General features: G+C 45.7%; 1 protein-coding gene across 2 annotated transcripts in view; it reads right to left on the minus strand.

Annotated features, from left to right (window-relative positions):
* CCDC77 (coiled-coil domain containing 77) overlaps positions 1-25666 on the minus strand; it is a 53352-nt gene that overhangs the window by 22111 nt on the left and 5575 nt on the right. Inside the window, exons 1-4 of one of the 2 annotated variants that reach the window (XM_025400967.1) lie at positions 17495-17522; positions 12111-12164; positions 8060-8291; positions 931-1073 (exon numbers count right to left, since the gene is read on the minus strand). In XM_025400967.1, the coding sequence (XP_025256752.1) occupies positions 931-1073; positions 8060-8291; positions 12111-12148 (413 nt within the window). In that variant the 5' untranslated portion in view covers positions 12149-12164; positions 17495-17522. Of the gene's footprint in view, positions 1-930; positions 1074-8059; positions 8292-12110; positions 12165-17494; positions 17523-25666 lie in introns of those variants that run through there. The other variant, XM_025400968.1, reaches the window with a different exon arrangement.

Below are 25666 nucleotides of genomic sequence, written 5' to 3' on the forward strand. Positions count from 1 at the left end.
TGACTGGTCAATGGGGGGACACAAAAGTCTGATCCTTTGCCACCGAAAGACCACCCTATCCTTGGTGCTCCCTACGGGGTTGGCTAAGGCTTCTGTTACCATTGTATCCATTCGTATTCTGCCTCTGCCCAAATCTGCTCATAGCTATTATTCCAGAGAGCTTCTCCAGTAATTGCCCTGAAGGCAAATCTCCATCTCAGAGTCCATTTCCTAGGGAATACAACCTAAGAGAATTCATGTGGAAAAATGCATCTTTCTAAAATTAATTTAAAGGGCTGGGCACGGTGGTTCATGCTGGTAATCCCAACACTTTGGGAGGCTGAGGTGGGCAGATCACTTGAGGCCAGGAGTTCGAGACCAGCCTGGCTGACAGGGCAAAACCCCATCTCTACAAAAATACAAAAATTAACCAGGCGTTGTAGCGCACACCCGTGGTCCCAGCTACTCGAGAGGCTGAAGCATGAGAATCGTTTGACCCAGGAGGCGGAGGCTGCAGTCGAGATAGCACCGCTGTACTCCAGCCTGGGCAATGGAGACTGCCTCAAAATAAATAAATAAATAGGCTGGGCGCGGTGGCTCAAGCCTGTAATCCCAGCACTTTGGGAGGCCGAGACGGGCGGATCACGAGGTCAGGAGATCGAGACCATCCTGGCTAACACGGTGAAACCCCGTCTCTATTAAGAAATACAAAAAACTAGCCGGGCGAGGTGCCGGGCGCCTGTAGTCCCAGCTACTCGGGAGGCTGAGGCAGGAGAATGGCGTGAACCCGGGAGGCGGAGCTTGCAGTGAGCTGAAATCCGGCCGCTGCGCTCCAGCCTGGGCGACAGAGCGAGACTCCGTCTCAAACAAACAAACAAACAAACAAATAAATAAATAAATAAAAGTAATTTAAAGTTATAACTCCAACATTTCCCTTCTCCTGCTTGGTACCTGATTCTCAGTCGGTCGTTTTCTGAGTAGAGGCGCAAAACATGTTCCCGCTCTTGGAAGAGGCAGACCTGCATGTCACTTAGCGCTTTCTGCAGTTCCGCAATCTCTTCCTCCCTCTGCTGCAAATCACATTCAAGTTTATGCTGCAGAAAAACCACAATGAGAAGCTGAAAGACACTGGGCTTCAATGGAGGATCTCTCACTGGATAGGGAGGAGTCTACTCATGTAGAAATATTCCAGAGTAGGCCGGGGCGGTGGCTCACGCCTGTAATCCCAGCACTTTGGGAGGCCGAGGCGGGCGGATCACGAGGTCAGGAGATTGAGACCATCCTGGCGAACACGGTGAAACCCCGTCTCTACTAAACATACAAAAAATTAACCGGGCACGGTGGCGGCGCCTGTGGTCCCAGCTACTCGGGAGGCTGAGGCAGGAGAATGGCGTGAACCCGGGAGGCGGAGCTTGCAGTGAGCTGAGATCCGGCCACTGCCCTCCAGCCTGGGAGACAGAGCGAGACTCCGTCTCAAAAAAAAAAAAAAAAAAAAAAAAAAAAAAGCAATATTCCAGAGTAAATAATTTTGCCAATACAGAATTCAAATGACAGTAATAGGCATGTATAGACTGGAGTTTGTTTGTTTGTTTATTGAGATCAAGTCTTGCTCTGTTGCCCAGGCTGGAGTGCAGTGCCATGATCTCAGTTCACTGCAACCTCCACCTTCTAGGTGATTCTCGTGCCTCAGCCTCCCAAGTAGCTGAGATTACAGGTGCATGCCACATGCCCAGCTAATTTTTGTATTTTTAGCAGAGACGGGGTTTCGCCATGTTGGGCAGGCTGGTCTTAAACTCCTGACCTCAAGTGATCCACCCGCCTCAACCTCCCAAAGTACTGAAATTAAAGGCATGAGCCACCATGCCCGGCCTTGACTGGAGTTTAAAAGCTACAGGATGAGTGTGAAGTTTGCATTTAACATCAAAGCTCTCACATCTTCCTTTTACGGACTGTAGAATCCAGAATGCCGTACAACTCACCTATTCTATCCACAGCTTTTTTTTCTCTTTGAGACAGAGTCTCACTCTGTCGCCCAGGCTGGAATGCGGTGGCATGATCTCTGCTTACTGCAACCTCCACCTCCCAGGTTCAAGTGATTCTTCTGCCTCAGCCTCCCAAGTAGCTGGGATTACAGATGCACACCACCACGCCCAGCTAATTTTTGTATTTTTAGTAGAGATGGGGTTTCACCACGTTGGCCAGGCTGGCTTGAACTCCTGAGCTCAGGCAATCCACCCACCTTGGCCTCCCAAAGTGCTGGGATTACAGGCGTGAACCACCGCACCCGGCCTATCCACATTTTTTTGGTAATGTTTCCTGTATCATAAGCATTATTATGACATGCAGAAAAACAAAGATGAAAATATCTGATTCCTATCTACAGAGCTAAGGAATTTCATGGGGAGAGAGGCAAAGGATTCAAATAAAATAATTACTTCATGAAAGCATGCATGGTGAAATGGTGTGGGGGAAAGCGTGGCAGGAATAAAAATTCTGAAGTGTTTGGGAAATCAAAGCACTGCCACCAAAGAGCTGACACTTGACAGACGAACAGAAGACTGGTAGAGAGAGAAGCAGACGGTTGGTACTCCAAGAAGAGAGAACAGTAAATGAGAACCATGAGAGAGCCTGATGCTGCTAGAAAGGAAGAAAATCTCGTCACATGCTACAACATGGACGAAACTTGAGCACATTATGCTAAGTCAGTCAGTCACTAAAAGAAAAACTACAGTTTGATTCCACTCTATTCTAGATAAATCCTGCTCTTTTTTTTTTGAGACGGAGCCTTGCTCTGTCGCCCAGACTGGAATGCAGCAGTGCGATATCAGCTCACTGCAACCTCCACCTCCTGGGCGATTCTCCTGCCTCAGCCTTCCAAGTAGCTGGGACTACAGGTATGTGCCACCACGCCTAGCTAATTTTTGTATTTTTAATAGAGACAGGTTTTGCCATGTTGGTCAGGCTGGTCTCGAACTCCTGACCTCAGGTGATCCGCCTGCCTCGGCCTCCCAAAGTACTGGGATTAGACGTGAGCTACCATGCCTGGCAAATCCTGCTGTATTTCTAATTCATAGAAATAGCAAGTAAAATAGTGGTTATGGGGAGTGTGGGGAGAAATGATTGGTTTAATGGGATGGAGTTTTGGTTTTATAAAATGAAAACATTCTACAGATCAGTCACACAACAATGTGAATATACTTAACATACCAGGCATGACAGATCACTCAAGGCCAGGAGTTCAAGACCAGCCTGACCAACATGGCAAAACCCCATCTCTACTAAAAAAACAAAAATTAGCTGGGCATGGTGGCACCCTATAATCCTAGCTTCTTGGGAGGCTGAGGCATGAGAATCGCTTAAACTCAGGAGGTGGAGGTTGCAGTGAGCTGAGATCGCACCACTGCACTCTAGCCTGGGTGAAAGAGCAAGACTGTCTCCAAAAGAAAAAATTATATATATATACACACATACTCACACACACAAACACTTAAACACTACTGAATGCTTAAAATTGGGTAAGGTCATTAAAAACAATTTCACAAAGGCTGGGCGCAGTGACTCACGCCTGTAATCCGAACACTTTGGGAGGTTAAGGTGGGAGGATGCTTGAGCCTAGGAGTTGAAAACCATCCTAGACAACAGAGTGAGATTCTGTATTTACAAAAAATAAAAAATTGGGCGGGGTGCAGTGGCTCACACCTGTAATCCCAGCGCCTTGGGAGGCCGAGCCAGGCAGGTCATCTGAGGTTAGGAGTTCAAGACCAGCCTGGTCAACACGGTGAAACCCAGTCTCTACTAAAAGTATAAAAATTAGCCGGGTGTGGTGGTGGGCACCTATAATCCCAGCTACTCAGAAGGATGAGGGAGGAGAATTGCTTGAACCTGGGAGGCAGAGGTTGCAGTGAGCTGAGATCGCGCCACTGCACTCCAGCCTGGGTGACAAGAGCAAGACTTCATCTCAAAAATAAAAAATAAAATAAAAAATAAAAAAATTAGCTGTGCATGGTGACACATGCCTGTAGTCCCAGCTACTTGGGAGGCTGAGGCAGGAGGATTGCTTGAGTCCAGGACTTCGAGGCTGCAGTGAGCTATGATTGCACCACTGCACTCCAGCCTGGGCAACAGGGCAAGACCCTGACTCAAAAAACAAAAAGCAAAAAATCTAGAAGTCTATAGATACATACATAATGTGATAAAAATGACAAATATTAACAACTGATTCGGAGAAAGGGACAGCATACGGGTCCACAGTGGAACTCAAAAGGTTGGAAACACTTTTTTTGGTAGAATCTACAGAAAAAATTAGGCTGGGCATGGTGACTCACACCATGTCCCAGTAAATGTATTTAGAGATGCTGCATCACTGTCATCTGGCAACCAGTCCCCATCCTGAGGCTCTTCAGTTGCTCAAATGGAATGAATTACCCTGTAATTCATTGTCTATACACATAATGTGAGAAAAATGACAAGCAAACCTCCAAAAAACAAAAGCCTAATAAATTTGGACAAGCACAAATACTTCAGTACTGCTAGAGTGAAAAATGTGAGGCCAACTGGGAATGTAAGAGACCAGAGGCAGGTACTGGCAAGGAGGATACTGTCATAGTTTAGATGCAACTCAAGCGTCTGCGTGAGCATCGTGGCAAAAGTGACGTGGGTGTGGGAATGGATTAAGTAATATTTAGGAAGCAGAATCAATAGGACTTGCCAAAAGATTCAGTGTAGGGGACTTGAAAGAACCGTAGGCAATCACGCCATTTACCAAGACAAAGAATACAGAAAAAGTTAAGGTATAAGGAATGGAAGGAGGCAAAATGGTGGTGGAACATGTGCGGGAGAGGAAGAGGGTGCAGAGAAAGGAACTTCGTGAGAAAAGTGAGTCAGGGTTAGTTATTTAACAGTCTTCATCACATACGTAGTAGTGTAATACAAGGATAAAACAAGGTCATTTATAGTAGAATCTGGAAGAACTTTGACGTTTAAGAGTAAGGAAAGAGAGTTGTTAATGGACACTGAGATGAGCTGATCAGAGAGGTTAGACAGAAATTGTGAAAGAAAAATGACACAGCAATCAAGAAAGGAGGCCAGGCTCACGCCTGTAATCCCAGCACTTCAGGAGGCCAAGGCAGGCGGCCCACAAGGTCAGGAGTTTGAGACGAGTTTGGCCAACATGGTGAAACCCCGTCTCTACTAAAAATACAAAAATTAGCTGGGTATGATGGTGGGTGCCTGTAATCCCAGCTACTCGGGAGGCTGAGGCAGGAGAATCGCTTGAACCCGGGAGGCAGGGGTTGGAGTGAGCCAAGGTCATGCCATTGCCCCCCCGCCGGGGAGAAAGAGAGAGACTCTGTCTCAAAAAAAAAAAAAAAAAAAAGGAAATCAAGAAAGGAAGAAAATTACACAAAAAGAGAGGTCAAAAGTGACAAACACTGCAAAGGGCAAAAAGAGAAAAGTTTGGCAAAGAGGTACTTGGAGAACAAAGAAGGCACGGTTTTAGTGGTGTAGCAAGGACAGAGATGAAACTGCAGTCGAGAAGTTCCCCAGCTGGGCACGGTGGCTCATTCCTGTAATCCCAGCACTTTGGAAGGCCGAGGTGGGCAGATTGCCTGAGCTCGGGAGTTTGAGACCAGCCTGGGCAACACAGTGAAACCCTACCTCTACTGAAAAACAAAAAATTAGCTGGGTGTGGCAGCGTGCACCTGTAGTCCCAGCTACTTGGGAGGCCGAGGCAGGAGAATTGCTTGAACCCGGGAGGCAGAGGTTGCAGTGAGCCAAGGTTGCATCACTGCACTCCAGCCTGGGCGACAGAACAAGGCTCTATCCCCAAAAAAAAAAAAAAAAAAAATTCCCATTCAGTGAATGGGAAAGTCAAAAGATTCTGGAAGTGTGACTGGGAAAAGAAAGAGCCATTTATATAAAAAGAATAGCTAGAGAGAGAAGCCCAATGAAAGAAGAGTTTTTCATTTTTCTTTTGAGTTGGGAAAAGACTGGAGTATGTTTATATACTGAGAAGAAAAAGCTAATATCAAGCAAGAAGTTAAAAATACGACAGAAAGCGGAGAAGAATGATGCAGCAAGGTTTCTCAGGAGGAAAAAGGGGTGAGGGTCACAGGAGGCATTGGATCAATCCAGCTCGAACGGGCACAGATGCCCTGTTCCCGAAGCAGTCAGAAGAACGATCATCAGGTGACTGAAGGCCAGGTGCCGTGGCTCACACCTGTAATCCCAGCACCTTGGTAGGCTGAGGTGGGAGGATTGCCTGAGACCAGGAGTTCCATACCGGCCTGGGCAACACAGTGAGACCATGTCTCTACAACTAATTTTTTAAAAATTAGCTGGGCATAGCGGTGTGTGCCTGTAGCCCCAGCTGCCCAGGAGGCTGAGTGTGGGAGGATCAGTTGAGCCTAGGAGTTCAAGGCTGCAGTGAGCCATGATTATACCACTGCACTCCAGCCTCGGTGACAGAGTAAGACCCTGTCTCAAAAAACAAAAAAACAGGCTGGGAGCGTTGGTTCATGCCTGTAATTCCAGCACTTTGGGAGGCCGAGGCAGGCAGATCACAAGGTCAGGAGATTGAGACCATCTTGGCTAACACGGTGAAACCCCGTCTCTGCTAAAAATACAAAAAACTAGCCGGGTGTGGTGGTGGCGCCTGTGGTCCCAGCTACTTGAGAGGCTGAGGCAGGAGAATGGCGTGAACCCAGGAGGCGGAGCTTGCCGTGAGCCGAGATTGCGCCACCGCACTCCAGCCTGGGCGACAGAGTGAGACTCCATCTCAAAAAAATATAAAAATAAACAAGGAAAAGAAAAGCAACCAAAGGAAAGAAGAAAGATAGATATGGATGGAGTAACTGTGTGAAGATGAGCAGGAAAGATGTTGAGAGAGGAGGGCTAAGAAGGGGTTGCAGGCTAGAGGTGAGGGTGTGGCACAGATGTGGAAGGAGAGGAAACCCAGTATGGATAGGTAAGAAAACTGTTGTATAGTGGTTGAGGGTACAGCTGAATTTGTTTACCGTCGATTCATTATGTACTGATTTGTGACCTTTCTACAACAGTGTTCTCAATCAGGAGTGACTTTGCACATATACACACCCATTCCAGAAACATCTGGCAATGTCTGGAGACATTCTTGATTGTCGCAGCTGGGGGTGTTGTGTTACTGGCATCTAGTGGGTAGAGGCCAGGGATGCTGCTAAACATCCTATCACGCATGGGACAACCCCTCACAACAAAGAACCATCCAGGCCAAAATGTCAATAATGCCGAGGTCAAGAAATCCTGCTGTAGGAGAACAGGTGGCAGAGAACTGGATGATGCCACAGCTTAGTTTTTGCTATGCAGGTGTAGCAAAAGAATAACTGAGCAAGGGGTCATTTGCCGGCAGCGCTGTTACTACGGAAGTAAAGCATCACGGGGTTTAGGTTTGAAGGACATGATGTCAGAGCTATATGCGGCACTTAGAAAACCGAAAATTCCGGAAGCTACGGAGGTAACAAAGAAGTTAAGGACTACTCAGATATAAGGAAAGGAAAGAACTAGGTATAACAGATATGGAGATGTCAGGATTTAAGATTTGAGAGGAAGAGCAGTTTTTGGGGGTTATGATGCAAGGAGGGCCTGAAGGGTCCCAGTAGCTGGGCTGGGGAATAAAAAAGGAGTATTTTGTGGGTTTTTTTTTTTTTGGAGACGGAGTCTTGCTCAGTCGCCCAGGCTGGAGTGCAGTGGCGCGATCTCGGCTCACTGCAAGCTCCGCCTCCCGGGTTCCTGCCATTCTCCTGCCTCAGCCTCCCGAGTAACTGGGACTATAGGCGCCACCACCATGCCTGGCTAATTTTTTTTGTATTTTTAGTAGAGACGGGGTTTCACCGTGTTAGCCAGGATGGTCTCGATCTCCTGACCTCATGATCCGCCCGCCTCAGCCTTCCAAAGTGCTGGGATTACAGGCGTGAGCCACCGCGCCCGGCCTAAAAGGAATATTTTTATAAAACATCTGCTTATGATACAAGCTGGCACTTGCAGAGCATCTCTAATTAATGAAGACTTCATCAGAGTTCCAAAAAAGCGTGCGTCGTCTCTTTACCTGTCCTTCACAAGCTTCTTTGTAGAGTTCCAGTTTCTTCAACAAGTCCTCATTTTCTGCCTCGCACTCAGCCATCTTCTTCTGATAATATTCCAGGAGCTCCTTAGAAGGACCGAGTTTGGCCAGACGATCTTCGAGGGAAGGCAAGGGGGTTGACTCCAGTGAGTCTGCCATTCCCCTCCTCTTGGTGGGACCACTGGTGGCAACAGCACGTTTGGAGACAACTGCTTGCCTGTGTGAAATTGGAAATGATATATTCACTATACTCTGTGGAGTTTAGGAGTTACGACCTTCCAAATCAAAGCGGCTTTTGTGTTCCTAAAGTGCTTACAATGAAGGTGCTCACGGATTTGGAAGTTTAGCCAGCGCGGTGGTTCACGCCTGTCATCCCAGCACTTCGGGAGGCCAAGGTGCGAGAATCACTTGAGCCCAGGGGTTCAAGACCAGCCCGGGCAATATAGTGAAACCCTGTCTCCATTTAAAAAAAAAAAATCTTGGCCAGGCACGGTGGCTCACGCCTGCAATCCCAGCACTTTGGGAGGCCACGGCAGGCAGATTGCCTGAGCTCAGGAATTCAAGACCAGCCTGGGCAACATGGTAAAACCTCGTCTCTACTAAAATACAAAAAAAAAAAAAAAAATTAGCCGGGCGCGGTGGCTCAAGCCTGTAATCCCAGCACTTTGGGAGGCCGAGGCGGGTGGATCACGAGGTCAGGAGATCGAGACCATCCTGGCTAACATGGTGAAACCCCGTCTCTACTAAAAATACAAAAAACTAGCCGGGCGTGGTGGCGGGCGCCTGTAGTCCCAGCTACTCGGAGGCTGAGGCAGGAGAATGGCGTGAACCTGGGAGGCGGAGCTTGCAGTGAGCCGAGCTCGCGCCACTGCACTCCAGCCTGGGTGACACAGCGCAAGACTCCGTCTCAAAAAAAAAAAAAAAAAAAAAAAAAAAAAAAATTAGCCAGGCATGGCGGTGTGCACCGTAGTTCCAGCTACTCGGGAGGCCAAGGCAGGAGAATCGCTTGAACCCAGGAGGCAGAGCCGAGATCCTGCCACTGCACTCCAGCCTGGTGAAACAGTGAGACTCCGTCTCAAAAAAAAAAAAAAAAAAAAAAATTGAAAGTTTGATATGACAGGATAGTAAATAATTTTATTAATTATCTTCCAAGTACTAATGGTTTAAAGCTGGATTCAAAATACATGTTAGAGCCAGGAATGGTGGCACAGCTGAGTGGCTGAGCAGTCCCAGCTACTCAGGGGGCTGAGGTGGGAGGATTGCTTGAGCCTAGGAGTTCCAGTCCAGCCTGGGCAACATAGCAAGACCTTGTCTCTAAAGAAGTAAAAATAAAATCCATTAGAGACTAAAAAGATAATTAAAAAAAAAAAATAGGACATAAACTAAGGAGACCACATAGTAACAATTAGAAAGTGTAGTATTACTATAAGACATATTGCAGGCCGAGTGCAGTGGCTCACGCCTGTAATCCCACCACTTTGGGAGGCCAAGGCAGGCGGATTACTTGAGGTCAGGAGTTCAAGACCAGCCTGGCCAACAGAGTGAAACCTAGTCTCTACCAAAAACGCAAAAATCAGCCGGGCGTAGTGGCGCATGTCTGTAATCCCAGCTACTCGGGAGGCTGAGGCAGGAGAATTGCTTGAACCCAGGAGGCAGGTTCAAGTGCCGAGATCACGCCACTGCACTCCAGTTTGGGTGTGAGATTCCGTCTCCAAAAACAAATCAAGCAAAAAACAACAAAAAAAGGCATATTACATGGTGGCTCACACCTGTAATCCCAGTACTTTGGGAGGCCGAGGCAGGTGGATCGCCTGAGGTCAGGAGTTTGAGACCAGCCTGACCAACATAGTGAAACCCCATCTCTACTAAAAATACAAAAATTAGCGGCCGGGCGCGGTGGCTCACGCCTGTAATCCCTGCACTTTGGGAGGCTGAGGCGGGCGGATCACGAGGTCAGGAGATCGAGACCATCCTGGCTAACACGGTGAAACCCCGTCTCTACTAAAATACAAAAAAAAAAATTAGCCGGGCGCGGTGGCGGGCGCCTGTAGTCCCAGCTACTCGGGAGGCTGAGGCAGGAGAATGGCGTGAACCCGGGAGGCGGAGCTTGCAGTGAGCCGAGATGGTGCCACTGCACTCCAGCCTGGGCGACAAAGTGAAGACTCCGCCTCAAAAAAATAAAAATAAAAATAAAAATAAAAAATTAGCCAGGCGTGGTGGCATGTGCCTGTAATCTCAGCTACTTGGGAGGCTGAGGGAGGAGAATCGCTTGAAACTTGGAGGCAGAGGTTGCAATCAGTAGAGATTGCGCTATTGCACTCCAGCTTGGGCAACAATAGTGAAACTATGTCTCAAAAAAGAAAAAAAGACATATTGCAATTGAAACAAACACATCAGATGCTAATCTCTAGCATATGAGACATCTGAATTGCACAGAATAAAACTAAATGTTATAACTGTCAAAAAGACTCTGATTAAAGGTTGGACCTGGCTGGGCGTGGTGGTTCACGTCTATAATCCCACCACTTTGGGAGGCCGAGGTGGGTGGATCACCTGAGGTCAGGAGTTCAAAACCAGCCTGGCCAGCATGGTGAAACCCCATCTCTACTAAAAATACAAAATTAACCAGGCATGGTGGCGTATGCCTGTAATCTTAGGTGCTCGGGAGGCTGAGGCAGGAAAATTGCATGAACCTGGGAGATGGAGGTTGCAGTGAGCCAGGATCGCACCATTGCACTCCAGCCTGGAAAACAACAGCGAAACTCCATCTCAAAAAAAAAAAAAGGGTGGACATGAAGTTTTTGTTTGTTTGCTTCTAGCAAACAAGACTTGAGCTAAAATAATGAAAGTCGGAAAACAGTACAGGCCGGGCGCAGTGGCTCATACCCGTAATCCCAGCACTTTGGGAGGCTAAGGCGGGCGGATCACCTGAGAACGGAGGTTTCAGAACAGCCTGACCAACACGGAGAAACCCTGTCTCTACTAAAAATGCAAAAAACTAATCGGGCGTGGTGGCGCATGCCTGTAATCCCAGCTACTCGGGAGGCTGTAGCAGGAGAATCACTTGAACCTAGGAGGGAGGTTGCGGTGAGCCGAGATCGCGCCATTGCACTCCAGCCTAGGCAACAAGGGCAAAACTTTGTCTCAAAAAACAAAAAACAAAACAAAACAAAAATAGCACAGAAGAAGAGAAACCCTCCTGTGAAAATAAATCAAATTTGGTTGTCTGCAATTTATAATATAACAAAATAGACAGCAGAGTAGAGAAACTATACCAGAAGCTCTTGAGTTAGAGTTAATATTTGTGCTCACTTCTAATACATAAGCATGCAGAGATATTAAAATTTGTCAACTAGCACGAATAAAAACTTAAACACTTTCCCAATCATTAAAAACTTGTGAGAGAAATACTGTTTTACTTAACATTTCTTTCTTTTTTTTTTGAGATGGAGTCTTGCTCTGTTGCCCAAGCTGGACTGCAATGGCGCGATCTCAGCTCACTGCAACGTCCACCTCCTGGGTTCAAGCAACTATCCTGCCTCAGCCTCCCAAGTAGCTGAGTTTACAGGTGCCTGCCACCATGCCCAGTTAATTTTTTTTTTTTTTAAGTAGGGACGGGGTTTCACCATGTTGGCCAGGCTGTTCTCAAACGCCTGACCTTGTGACCTGCCCACCTCGGCCTCCCAAAGTGCTGGGATTACAGGCGTGAACCACCATGCCCAGCCAACATTTCATATTTTCTAAAGGGGTTGTTTCAGGCTGGGCGCAGTGGCTTATGCCTGTAATCTCAGCACTTTGGGAGGCTGAGGCGGGAGGATTGCTTGAGTGCAAGAGGTCAAGGCTGCAATGAGCTATGATTGCACCACTACACTCCATCACGGGCAACAGAGTGAAACTCTGTCTCAAAAAAAAAAAAAAAAAAAAAAAAACCTTTAGGAAATATGTTTCCAATACCTTCCCAGTTCCTAGGCTAACTTAGTCTAAGGCTATATAAGTCTTGATTTCTTAACAACTTGAAAATAAGCAAATGTCTTACTTTCTGCAGACGGGGGTGTGTTTTGGGGTAAAGTTCATGCTGTCTTTTTCACACCTATCAAATACACAAAAGTTCATAATTAGGGGCCAAGAATAGAAAAATAGAAACAGTACAGAATGCATAGACTAGTTCCCTCTTCAACATCATCATATTTGCCTCTTGGAAAGAATTTGATGTTTTAAAATGTAGTTTTTTTGTTTTTTTTTTTGAGACAGAGTCTCACTCTGTTGCCCAGGCTGGTGTGCAGTGGCTTGATCTTGGCTCACTGCAACCTCCGCCTTCCGGGTTCAAGCGATTCTCCTGCCTCTGCCTTCCAAGTAGCTGGGACTACAGGTGCCCGTCACCATGCCCGGCTAATTTTTGTATTTTTAGTAGAGATGGGGTTTCACCATATTGGCCAGGCTGGTCCCGATCTCCTGACCTCATGATCCGCCCACCTCAGCCTCTCAAAGTGCTGGGATTACAAGCGTGAGCCACCACCCCCGGCCTAAAATGTAGTATTCTTTAAAGTATCTCCAAATCCTGAAATTCATGCCTTTTGCATTTTCAAAAGGTACTCATAATTATTTTCAAATAAAAATCAGAATGGCATTGAATATTTAAATGGATAAGCACACAAAGTAAGAAAGGTCTCCTTGTTAACTGCAAAAACACAAAAACAAATCTACAATCTTTTCCTTGAAGTTACAGGAGAAGGAGATGCAGAAAAATCTCTACTAAGCAAGAAACAGCACATAGAGCCAGGTGCAGTGGCCCGCACCTATAGTCCCTGCTACTCAGGGGGCTGAGGAGAGGGGAATCACTTGAGCCCAGGAGTTCAAGGCCAGCCTCATCAACAAATGGACTTCCCCTGCCCCCACTCCTCTCTCCAAAAACAGAAGCAGTAAATGGAAATGAAGGTAGAGCACCCACTATATCAAATTTAAAATGAATACAAAACCACTGATGCAATCTTCATTTCATGTGCTTTCTCTATTATCATCAGTAAAAGAAAAAAAAATTACTTATAAACTTTAAAAGGCTCTTCATAATCTCCATCTCAATTGATAAAGCAAGATCTTGAGCTCCTGCACTTTAAGCAACCTTATTACAGAAATTTTCAGGAAGATAAACCGCTGGAAAGGGAATGCCATTCCATGTTATATGACTGACAGAGAAAGAAGGAGAGAGGGAGAGAGGCTGATTTTTTACTGCTTTGGTGAAAGCTTTCTTATCAAGCATGCTCTGTCAATCCATTCTGATTCTCAGCAAGTCAGATGATGTTCTGTTATGTCCTTCTACCTGGTATAATCTGCTTAAAATCTTCAGTTCTGCAGCCGGGAACAGTGGCTCACACCTGTAATCCCAGTACTTTGGGAGGCCGAGGTGGGTGGATCATGAGGTCAGGAGATGGAGACGATCCTGGCTAACACGGTGAAATCCCGTCTCTACTAAAAATACAAAAAACTAGCCGGGCGTGGTGGTGGCGCCTGTAGTCCCAGCTACTCAGGAGGCTGAGGCAGGAGAATGGCGTGAACCCGGGAGGCAGAGCTTGCAGTGAGCCGAGATCGCGCCATTGGACTCCAGCCTGGGCGACAGAGCGAGATTCCATCTCAAAAAAAAAAAAACTCTTCAGTCTTTTGGGAAATAATTTTGTGTAAAAGTATGAAGAGAGACAATCACCACTGTTACTTCCATATACCACTTTCCTGCTCAGAGCCCCACAGTGCCTCTCCCCCTGACTCCTTCAAAGCTGTCTTTGTTTGGCTTCCAGGACACCTCTTCCTGGTTGTCCCCTTTCCTTACTGGTCATCACTTATTGCCTTGATGATCTCCTAAAGTCTCCCAGTTTTAAACAGCATGTACACATTAGTCGTTTTCAAATTGACGCCTCCATCCTTACTCTGCCCTCCGCTCTAGACTCACACATCTGACTGACTACTCCGTCTCTCTACGTGGATGTCTAGCAGGTCTCCCAAGCTTGCCAAGTGTAAAACTGAGCTCCTGATACATACCTCCCACCACAAAAACCTGCTCTTCTCTCAGAATTCTCCATTCCCGTAAATACTAATTCTATGCTGCCAGTTGTTTATGACAAACAAACTTGGCTGGAGAAATTTTACTCACCTCTTTGTCTTACATGCCACACATAACCCATTAGCAAATCCTACTGGCTGGTTCATCGAGATATCTAGAGTCTGACAACCACTTACCACCTCTACCCTCATTGCCCCGGTCCAGCACGCTGTTTGTGCTTTTGTTTTTTGTTTTTTTAGATACAGGGTCTTGCTTGTCTCAAACTCCTGGCTTCAATCAATCCTCTCCCCTCAGCCACACAAGTAGTAGGATTACAGGCATGAGTCACTGCACTTGGCTTTCAACCCACTGTTATCTCTTGTCCAGATGACTACAGCAGTCTCTTAGCTGGTCTCCCTGTTCCACCTTTTCTTTTTCTTTTTTTTTTTTTTTTTTTGTGGAGACGAAGTCTTGCTCTGTCACCCAGGCTGGAGTGCAATGGCATGATCTCGGCTCACCACAACCTCCGCCTCCCGGGTTCAAGTGATTCTCCTGCCTCAGCCTCCCCAGTGGCTAGGATTACAGGCACCTGCCACTGTGGCTGGCTAATTTTTTTTTGTATTTTTAGTAAAGACAGGGTTTCGCCATGTTGGCCAGGCTGGTCTCGAACTCCTGACCTCAGATGATCCACCCACCTCCACCTCCCAGTGTTGGGATTACAGGCGTAAGCCACTGTGCCTGGTAGTGCCAACTACCCTTTAAAAATATACCACTTTGGGGCCGGGCCTTGGCATGGGCAGGCCATGGCAAGACCCTATCTCTACCAAAATGTAAAACTCAGCTGGGCACGGTGGCATTGCAGTCCCACCTGCTTGGTGTGAGGACCACTTCAGCCTGGGGGTTCAAGGCTGCAGTGAGCAGTGATCATGCCACTGCACTCTAGCCTAGACGACAGAGCAAGACCCTGTCTCAAAAAAATAAAATAAAATAGGCTGGGCACAGTGGCTCATACCTGTTTAATGCCAGCACTTTGGGAGGCCAAGGTAAATGGATTGCTGGAGGTCAGGAGTTTGAGAGCAGTCTGGGCAACATGGTGAAACCCTGTCTCTACAAAAATTACAGAATTAGCTGGGAGTGGTGGCACGTGCCTGTAGTCCCAGCTATTCAGGAGGCTGAGGCAGGAGGATTGCTTGAGCTTGGGAGGCAGAGGCTGCACTGAGCTGAGATTGCCCCACTGCTCTCCAGCCTGAGCGAGAGTGAGACCTTATCTGGAAAAAATAATAATAATAAAAATAAACATTGTAGTTGAGAGTGTAGGCTCTGACATCAGACTTGGGTTTGAGTCAAAGCCCTGCCTCTTATTCGCTGTGTACCTCAGGTAAGTAATCCTCTCTCAATTTCAGTTACTTCTATGTCATCGGTCATCGGTTGGTATATGGATTAAATGACATAATGAATATAGCGCCGACTGACAGTGTTTGACATATAAGCACTCAATAAATGTGGACTATTATTATTAATGACAACCCCAAAGGTTCTGTCTTCAGCTTTATCATTTCCTCTAACCATTTCTTTGGGAACATCATTATTCCTCCTGTTTTTATTATTAACTCTACCATCTAAAACACTACATGGCATATAGTAAGTAACAATTACATGTTGAATAAACAAACATCTCTTTTAACCTCTTAATTTGAATTAACAAAAATGTACTGGACATTTTCACCTATCGGTGCTTGAAATGTTTAACTTAAAAAAGAAATCACTCAAGTTAGGTATTTTTTTTTTTTAGCATCTCAAAGTTAACATTTCCTAAACCTAACACATCATCTTTTTATCCAAACACGACCCTTCTGACTTTCCTATTTTAGGTACTAATTCGGCGTTTCCAAGCAACTAGGAGTTGGCAACTTAAATTCATCATTTGATCACTCATTCTCCTGAACCTCCTGTCTAACCATATGAATATCTTGTATATTTTATCCCCACAATGACCATGTTAATTCACAGTCTCAATACTTCTTACCCATACCACTACAACAGCTTAACGGTTCTACCAACTCCTTGCCTCTCCTGAACCATTTTCTGTAACAAAATTCATCAGTAGAACCTCATAGCCTAAAGCATTAAATCAAACTTGTTAGCCTAGAATTCACGACTTTCTACATAAGGGCCAAACCTAACTTTCCTACCTTATTTCCTTCTACTCCCCTAAATGTACCGTCTTCAGACAACTTCCCTGCCTCCATACCTTTGTTCATGAGCTTCCCTCTAGCTGGAACACAGCTCCCTCCACAGCCCTCATTTCACTGAACAAAATCTAGTCTGTACATGAAAACTCGTCTTAAATAGCACCTCCTTTTTCTCTTTCCTGAGTCTCCCCATCCAGAATGATTTAGCAAAAATGATCTAACTGCAAAAGAACTGCCTTTGAAATTCTCTACAAGTCAACATATTAGAGTTCTTTATTGCTATCGTTTCTCCCTTGCTAGCGTGCGTTCCCTGCAGATAGAAACCGCGTCTTACTCTTCACTGCCTCTTCCAAAGAACAATGCCCTTGTTGACAGGTAAATTAACGGGTTTCGGCTAGCTTCTCTGCACCTATCTCCAATATCCTTGCTTAGATATATTCTTTTTTTTTTTTTTTTTTTTTTTTTGAGACAGAGTCTCGCTCAGTCACCCAGGCTGGAGTGCAGTGGCCAGATCTCGGCTCACTGCAAGCTCCGCCTCCCAGGTTTACGCCATTCTCCTGCCTCAGCCTCCCGAGTAGCTGGGACTACAGGCGCCCGCCACCTCGCCCGGCTAGTTTTTTGTATTTTTTAGTAGAGACGGGGTTTCACCGGGTTCGCCAGGATGGTCTCGATCTCCTGACCTTGTGATCCGCCCGTCTCGGCCTCCCAAAGTGCTGGGATTACAGGCTTGAGCCACCGCGCCCGGCTAGATATATTCTTATAGCTTGTCTATATAGCACTTTGAATTTTTTTCTGTTAGCCACGTGACAAATCTGTGAAATTTATTTTATTTTCCCCACAACTGGTATTTTTATTACCCCTTATTTTACAAATGAGGAACCTGAGGGTTAGACCAGCGTGGGGTGAGCGTGTACCGGAACCCATCTCCAGGGCGTCCGAATCCTGCACCCCTTTCCCCACTTCACCCCACGCTCGGCTCCCTCCCTGCGGCAGGTCCCCTCCCTCCAGCACTCCGGAGGTCTCTCCCTTTGCACCCTCGAACTTTCTCCTCCGGTCCCCAGCCCCGCCACGGGCACCGGATTGCAGGCTCACGTCCCTCTCCTCCGCACTGCTTCCGCCGTTACTCCTCCCTCACAAGATTTTCCTTCCAAGGCCTCTTACTGACCCCTTCCCCCCAACCCTAAACTCCATACTCACGACACACTGAGACTCCGCGTCAGGGAACTCAACTGAAACACAAAAGTCAAACCAAGGAGCGTCGCGGCGCCACGGCGCGTCCCTGAATCCGTGCAATCGCGCAGGAGTTTACAAGGCCCTTTGGACTGCGCACCAATGGGAACGGCCGTCACACAGAGGCCCGCCCCATCTCGCCCCTCCTCGCGGTGCTCCTGGCCGCGCAGAGGTCTCTGGGAAACGTAGTTTTTCTTCTGCATGCAGTTCTGCGCGGGGCGATGCAGCTGGGCTGCAACCCGCTCCTCCAGGTACCGATAATGTGACGTTTGGGGTCAGAACGCACCACTTCTGGGCACCCCCACTTAAGATTGCTCAACTGCTTTGAGCTCAGGTGCTTCGCGTTCATGGTACATATATGTTGTCATTTCCAAGCTTGTCTCAAGAAGATAAAGATTCTAAGAAAAGTTTATTCTTCCATGACCTGCTGGCCTAGAGCCAGGATAGGACCTGAGGTTCAGTTTCTACGGTCAGGGGATTATGTATTAAAATTCTACTGTTTGTTCCGTAGCAGACACTGCTTCCTTTTCCGGAGAAATGTGAGTCACTGGGCTTTCATGATCAAAGCAAGTTCAAAATCCATTATGTTCTCATCTTTCCGGAAAGCAAGGTATAAAGGTGGAGGGAAAAGCGCTTAATTGCAGCTACTGGCGTGGAAAAGCTGGGCCCTTCGCTGGTACGAGTCCTAAGGATGTCTAAACGGAACGTGCGTCTGCTACAGGCACACTTTCCTTTATTGCGCTTCCCAGATGACTGTTTTTACAACCGTAAGGTTTGTGGCAACGCTGCATGGAACCAAATCTATCTGCACCATTTTTTTCCTACAGCACAGGCTTACTGTGTGCCTCTGCACCACACTTGTTAATTTTCACAATATTTCAAACTTTTTCATAATAATTGTATGGGTTATGCGGATCTGTTATCTTTTATATTACTATTGTAATTGTTTAGGGGCACCATGAACCATGCCCATATAAGATGACAAACTTAATTAATAAATGTGGATGTTTTGACTGCTCCACAGACCAGCAGTCTCCCTGCCCTTCTCCCTCTCTTCTTGCCTCCTTATTCCTATGATACAATATTGAAATTAGACCAATTAACAACCGTACAGTGGGGGTTCAAGCGTAAGGAAGAGTCACACATCTCTTACTTTAAATAAAAAACTGAAAATGATCAAGCTCAGCGAAGAAGGCATGTTGAAAGCCGAGACAGGATGAAAGCCAGTCTTCTTGCACCAAAGTTAGCCAAGTTGTGCGTGCCAAGGAAAAGTTTTTGAAGGAAATTAAAAGTGCTGCTCCAGTAAACACACAAATGATAAGGAAGTGAAACAGATATTGCTGATACCGACAAAGTCTGAGTGGTCTGGACAGAAGATCAAACCACCCACAACATTCCCTCACGCCGAAGCCTAACCTGGAGCAAAGTCCTAACTCTTCGATAAAATGAAGGCTGAGACAGGTGAGGAGGCTGCAGAAGAAAAGGTGGAAGCTAGCGGAGGCTGGTTCGCAAGGTTTAAGGAAAGGAGCTATTTGCGTTACTTAAAAGTGCGAGGTGAAGCAGAAAGTGCTGGTGTAGATGCCGCAGCAAGTTATTCGGAGAGCTAACTAAGGTAACTGGTTAAGGTGACTGCATTAAACTACAGACTTTCAATGTATCTGAACCAGCCTTTTATTGGAAGAACATGCCAGCTAGTACTTTCATAGCTAGAGAGAAGTCAATGCCTGGCTTCACAGCTTCTAAGAACAGACCGACTCTCATGTTAGGGGCTAATGCAACTGTTGACTTTAAGTTGAAGCCAGTGCTCATTTACATCCCTAAAATCCTAGAGCCTTTAAGAATTATGCTAGATAGAGTCTGCCTGTGCTGTATAAATGGAACAACAAAAGCTGGATGACAGCATATATGTTTGTAGCACGGGTAACTGAATATTTTAAGTCTACCATTTTATTTATGTTTTATTTTAAGTCCTACAGCTCAGGAAAAAAAGGATTTCTTTCAAAATATTACTTCTCACTCACAATGCAACTGGTCACCCAAGAGCTCTGGTGGAGGTGTGCAAACAGATGAATATGACTTTCATGCTTGCAAACACAACAGACATTCTGCAGCTCGTGGATCAAGGAGTCATTTTTGACTTTCAGGTCTTATTAAGAAATATATTTCAGGCCGGGCGCGGTGGCTCAAGCCTGTAATCCCAGCACTTTGAGAGGCCGAGACGGGCGGATCACGAGGTCAGGAGATCAAGACCATCCTGGCTAACACGGTGAAACCCCGTCTCTACTAAAAAATACAAAAATCTACCCGGGCGAGGTGGCGGGCGCCTGTAGTCCCAGCTACTGGGGAGGCTGAAGCAGGAGAATGGCGTAAACCTGGGAGGCGGAGCTTGCAGTGAGCTGAGATCCGGCCACTGCACTCCCGCCTGGGCGACAGAGCGAGACTCCGCCTCAAAAAAAAAGAAAAAAGAAATATATTTCAGGCTGGGCACAGTGGCTCATGCCTGTAATCCCAGCACTTTGGGAGGCCGAGGCAGGCGGATCACCTGAGGTCGGGAGTTTGAGACCAACCTGACCAACATGGAGAAACCCCGCCTCTACTAAAAATACAAAATTAGCCAGGCGTGGTGGCCCATGCCTGTAATCCCAGCTACTTGGGAGGCTGAGGCAGGAGAATCACTTGAACCTGGGAGGCGGAGGTTGCAGTGAACTGAGATTGTGCCATTGCACTCCAGCCTGGGCAACAAGAGCGAAACTCCATCTCAAAAGAAAAGAAAAGAAAAGAAATATATTTCAGAAGGCTATAGCTGCCAGAGATAGTGATTTCTTTGATGAATCTGGGCAAAGTAAATTGAAAACCTTCTGGAAAGGACTCACCGCCATTCTGGATGTCCTTAAGATCATTTGTGACTTGGCCTGGTGAGGTGACTCACACCTGTAAACCCAGCACTTTGGAAGGCCAACGTGGGTGGATCACTTAAACTCAGGAGTGCATGACAAGCCTGGGCAACATGGAATACCTTGTCTCTACAGAAAAATACAAAAACTAGCCAGGTGTGCTGGCATGCACCTGGCTACTTGGGAGGCTGAGGTGGTGGGAATGCCTGAGCCTGGGAGACCGAGGTTGCAGTGAACTGAAATTGTGCCACTGCAGTCCAGCCTGGGTGACAGAGCAGGACCGTGTCTCAAAAAAAAAAAAAAAAAACAAAAAACATTACTGATTTATGGGAGGAGGTCAGAATAACAATAATAACAGGAGTTTGGAAGAAGTTAATTCCAGTCCTCTTGGATGTCTTTGAGGGGGTTAAAGACTTCATGGAGGAAATAACTGCAGATGCTGTGGAAGTAGCAAGAGAACTAGAATTAGAAGTGGAGCCTCGGGAGGCTGAGGCAGGAGAATCGCCTGAGCCCGGGAGGCGGAGGTTGCAGTGAGCCAAGATCGCACCACTGCAGTCCAGCCTAGGCAACAGAGCAAGATTCCGTATCAAAAAAAAAAAAAAAAAAAAAAAGTGGAGCCTGAGGATGTGACTGAATTGCTGCAATCTCATGATGAAACTATGGATGAAGAGTTGCTTCTTATGAATGAGCAAAGAAAGTGGTTTCCTGAGATGGAATCTACTCCTGGTGAAGATGCTGTGAACACTGCTGAAATGACAACAAAGGATTTAGAATATTACATAAACTTAGTTGATAAAGCAGTGGCAGGGTTGAGAGGATTGACTTCAACTTTGAAAGAAGTTCTACTGTGGGTAAAATGCTATCAAACGGCATTGCATGCGACAGAGAAATCTTTCATGAAAGGGAGAATCAATTGATATCATGAAAGGAAGAATGAAAACAACTTCATTGTTGTCTTATTTTAAGAAATTGCTGCAGCCACCCCAGCCTTTAGCAGTCAGCACCGTGAGCAGTCAGCAGCCCTCACCATCAAGGCTAGACCCTCCATCGGTGAAAATATTATGACTTGGCTTAGATGATCATTAGCATTTTTAGCAATAAAGTAATTTAAGGCCAGTCGCGGTGGCTCACGCCTATAATCCCACTTTGGGAGGCTGAGACGGGCGGATCGCGAGGTCAGGAGATGGAGACTATCCTGGCTAAGACAGTGAAACCCCGTCTCTACTAAAAATACAAAAAATTAGCCGGGTGTGGTGGCATGCGCCTGTAGTCCCAGCTACTCGGGAGGCTGAGGCAGGAGAATTGCTTGAACCTGGGAGGCAGAGGTTGCAGTGAGCCGAGATCGCACCACTGCACTCCAGCCCGGGTGACAGAGTAAGACTCCATCTCAAAAAAAAAAAAAGTATTTTAAATTAAGGCATGTACATTTTTAAAAGAAATAATGCAAACTAGAAATAATGCACTAGACTACAGTATGGTGTAAACACATAGCTTTTTTAATGCACTGGGAAACCAAAAATTTCGAACAATTTGCTTTATGGTGATATTCACTTTATTATGGTGATCTGGAACTGAACCTGCAATATCTCCAAGATATGCCTGTACTCCCAAACCTGCTTTTTTCCCCTTGTGATTTTCTCTGTTAATTACATTAAAATCTTCCCAAACATCTTGGCTCAGTATCTTTGTCTATTTCCTTTCTTTCAGCCCCTGCAATTTTTAAAAAAATCAAGTCATGGTGAGCCTGTCTTCATATATATCCTCCTATTTATTTCTACTATGTGTCTTATTACCTTTCACTTGGACTATTACAATAGGCTTCTAACTGGGTGTTCTTGCCTCCAATCCATTCTACAAAAGCTAATTTTTGTCCAGGCTGGTCTCCAACTCCTGACCTTGTGATTCACCTGCCTCCGCCTCCCAAAGTGCTCGGATTACAGGCATGAGCCCTGTCTCTATTAAAAATACAAAAATTAGCTGGGCGTGGTGGCACATGCCTGTAATCCCAGCTACTCGGGAGGCTGAGGCAGGAGAATTGCTTGAACTTGGGAAGTGGAGGTTGCAGTGAACTGAGATCACGCCATTGCACTCCAGCCTGGGTGACAAGGAGACTCTGTCTCCAGAAAAATCACTTTTTTTTTCCGGATATGTCACAATTCCGGATATGTCACACTCCTGCTTATAAACCTTCGATGACTCCCCACAGACTAGAGAATGAAGTTCAGATGGTAATATGGCATTCAAAGACTGCAACTATCTGACCCCATTTGTCTCTATTTAAAGAAATTGATGGTCATCTCCTGAACATAGGATGCACTTTCCAGCTTCAGTTCACACTCTTCCTTTTATCTGGATTGGCCCTTTCAATGAATCTTCACTCAAAATTTTTACAAGGGCCAACTCAAATACTACCACTTTTGTAAAATCTTGACTATCTCCCTAATTGGAAATATAATCTGCTAGGAATTCGTGCCAGGAAAGTCCTCGGTACCAAAAGGCATAGATGCTCAAGTCCCTTACATAAATGGCACACTATTTGCATATGACCTATGCACACCCTCTCATATACTTCAAAACATCTATAGATTACTTCTAATACCTAATACAATGTAAATAGTTGTTTTTCTTCTCTCTTCTTTTTTTTTCGAGAGGGAGTCTTGCTCTGTCCCCCAGGCTGGAATGCAATGGCACAGTCTCAGCTCACTGCAACCTCCGCCTCCCAGGTTCAAGTGATTCACCTGGCTCAGCCTCCCAAGTAGCTGGGATTATAGACACCCGCCACCACACCTGGCTAATTTTTGTATTTTTAGTAGAGACAGGGTTTCACCATGTTGGCCAGGCTGGTCTCGAACTCCTTACTTCAGGCGATCTGCCTGCCTCAGCCTCCCAAAGTGCTGGGATTATAGACATGAGCCACCGCCTGACCAGTGTATTGATTTTTTAAAATTTCAAAATGTATTTAAGTTCATTTATTTATTTATTTATATTTTTTAGAGACAAGGTCTTGCTATGTTGCTCAGACTGGACTCAAACCCCTGGGCTCAAGCAATCCTCCTGACTCAATTTCCTGAGTAGCTGGGATTATAGATGCATGCCACTGCACTTGATTTACTGTATTGTTTTATTTCATTTATTTACTTATTTATTTAGCGATGGTGTCTCACTCTGTTGCCCAGGCTGGAGTGCAGTAGTGTGATCTCCGCCCACTGCAACCTCTGCCTCCTGGGTTCAAGTGATTCTCTTGCCTTAGCCTCCCAAGTAGCTGGGACTACAGGCATGCACCACCAAGCCCAGTCAATTTTTGTATTTTAGTAGAGATGGGACTTCACCATGTTGGCCACTCTGGTGTCGAACTCCTGACCTCAAATGATCTACCCACCTCGGCCCCCCAAAGTTCTGGGATTACAGGCATGAACCACCACACTCGGCCTATACTGTTTTTTAATCTGTATTATTTTTATTTTTTTTCCAAATATTTTCTGTAGTCGGTTGGGTTCGTGGATATGGTCTCTCTAAATGAGGAACCCTTGGATATGGAAGGCTAGCTGTAATCCCTTCTGATTGGATATTCATTTAGCAATTTGTCCTTTCATTTTTATAAAGTAGCCTCTATTCAAACGTCACCAATCTGGTTGGGTGCAGTGGCTCATGCCTGTAATTCCAGCACTTCGGGAGGCCAAGGCAGTAGGATTGCTTGAGCTTAGACATTTGAAACCAACCTGGGAAATACAGCCAGATCCTATCTCTATAGAAAATAGAAAAATAAAAATAAATTACCCAGGCGTGGTGGCACACACCTGTAGTCCTAGCTACTCAAGAGGCCGAAGTGGGAGGATTTCTTGAGCCCAGAAGTTTGAGGTTACAGTGAGCCAAGATGGTGCCATTGCACTCCAACCTAGGTGACAGAATGAAACCCTGTCTCAGAAAACTAAAAACAAAAACCAAATGTGACCAATCTGTGAGCCCTTTGAGGATCACCCAATCCCCCTTACTTTCTCTTCTTTAGAAAAGATCTTATCATCACCTAAAATAGTATCTATTTATTAGCTTGTGCTTATTCTTTTGTCTTCCCTTTCCACTAGAATGTGAGTTCTATGAGAGCCGATACTTTGTCTTTTTTTGTTGTTCACTGTCATATATCCAGCATCGGGAAGAGTGCCTGGCACACAGAGATGTGGAATAAATGTTGAATGCAGGTATAATGCTCCTCCCTGCAGGTGTGCCGCCTCCCCCATTAGATTGCTCTTCTTCCATTCTGTATCTAAATTAATGCATCATCATTCATTCCAATGCCAAGGAGTCATTCTCCAATCCATCACTCTCTCGCAATCACACAACATCAAATTAATAATTTTTAAAAATCGCACTGGTGGCAAAGGATCAAATAAGAACAATGCTTGAAGGTCCTTGGAAGGCCACAGTGGAAATTCATATGAGGAAAAGGACCTAAACTAGAGCAGCATTGACCGTGGTAATACTAAGATGCTATTTGCCGTTTTCACTGTTGACATGAGAATGGATGGTACAAAAGCAACAGTGGGTAAAATGCTGTTCCCTTAGCATGAATCATGGCAGTGACACCAAACCATACCTTCATTACGTATGCTCACTGGGGAAAGCTAGTTTCATTTAAGAATGCCTTTGATAAAGGAGTAAAAATTATTAATTGTAATAAATCTTGACTTTTAAATATGTCTTTTGTCTGTGTGATGAAGTAAGAAGTACACATAACACACTCAGTTGCATCCAGAGGGTTTTCTCAAGGAAATAATACCAGCTCAGCTAGTCACTTTTTTCACAGAACAGTAGTAGAAGGACTAACAGACAAACTATGGTTGTTCAGACTTAGATATGGCAGATCTTTTCTTGAAAATGAACAAAGTGAGTCAATCTCTTCAATGAAAACAACCAATGGTATTTGTTGGCAATAATGAAATGTGAGCTTTCAGGTGGAAATTATGATTTTGGGAAACTTGTTTCTGTCGTCATGAGTTTGACAGCTTCCCAATTGCCTGATAAATTGATGGTGATATTTTTGTAAATTGTTTTGATATTATATAATAGTACGTGTCAACATTGGAAGAGCTGTATAACTCAGTGAACCAGTATTTTCTAAATGACCAATGCATGATGTTACAACAGCATGACTGGGTAAAAAAGTCCATTCAAGGACAAGATTGGCTGGGCGCAGTGGCTCACGCCTGTAATCCCAGCACGTTGGGAGGCCGAGGCAGGTGGATCACCT

The sequence above is a fragment of the Theropithecus gelada genome, chromosome 11 (assembly GCF_003255815.1).
Source record: "Theropithecus gelada isolate Dixy chromosome 11, Tgel_1.0, whole genome shotgun sequence".
Lineage (NCBI taxonomy): Eukaryota > Metazoa > Chordata > Mammalia > Primates > Cercopithecidae > Theropithecus > Theropithecus gelada.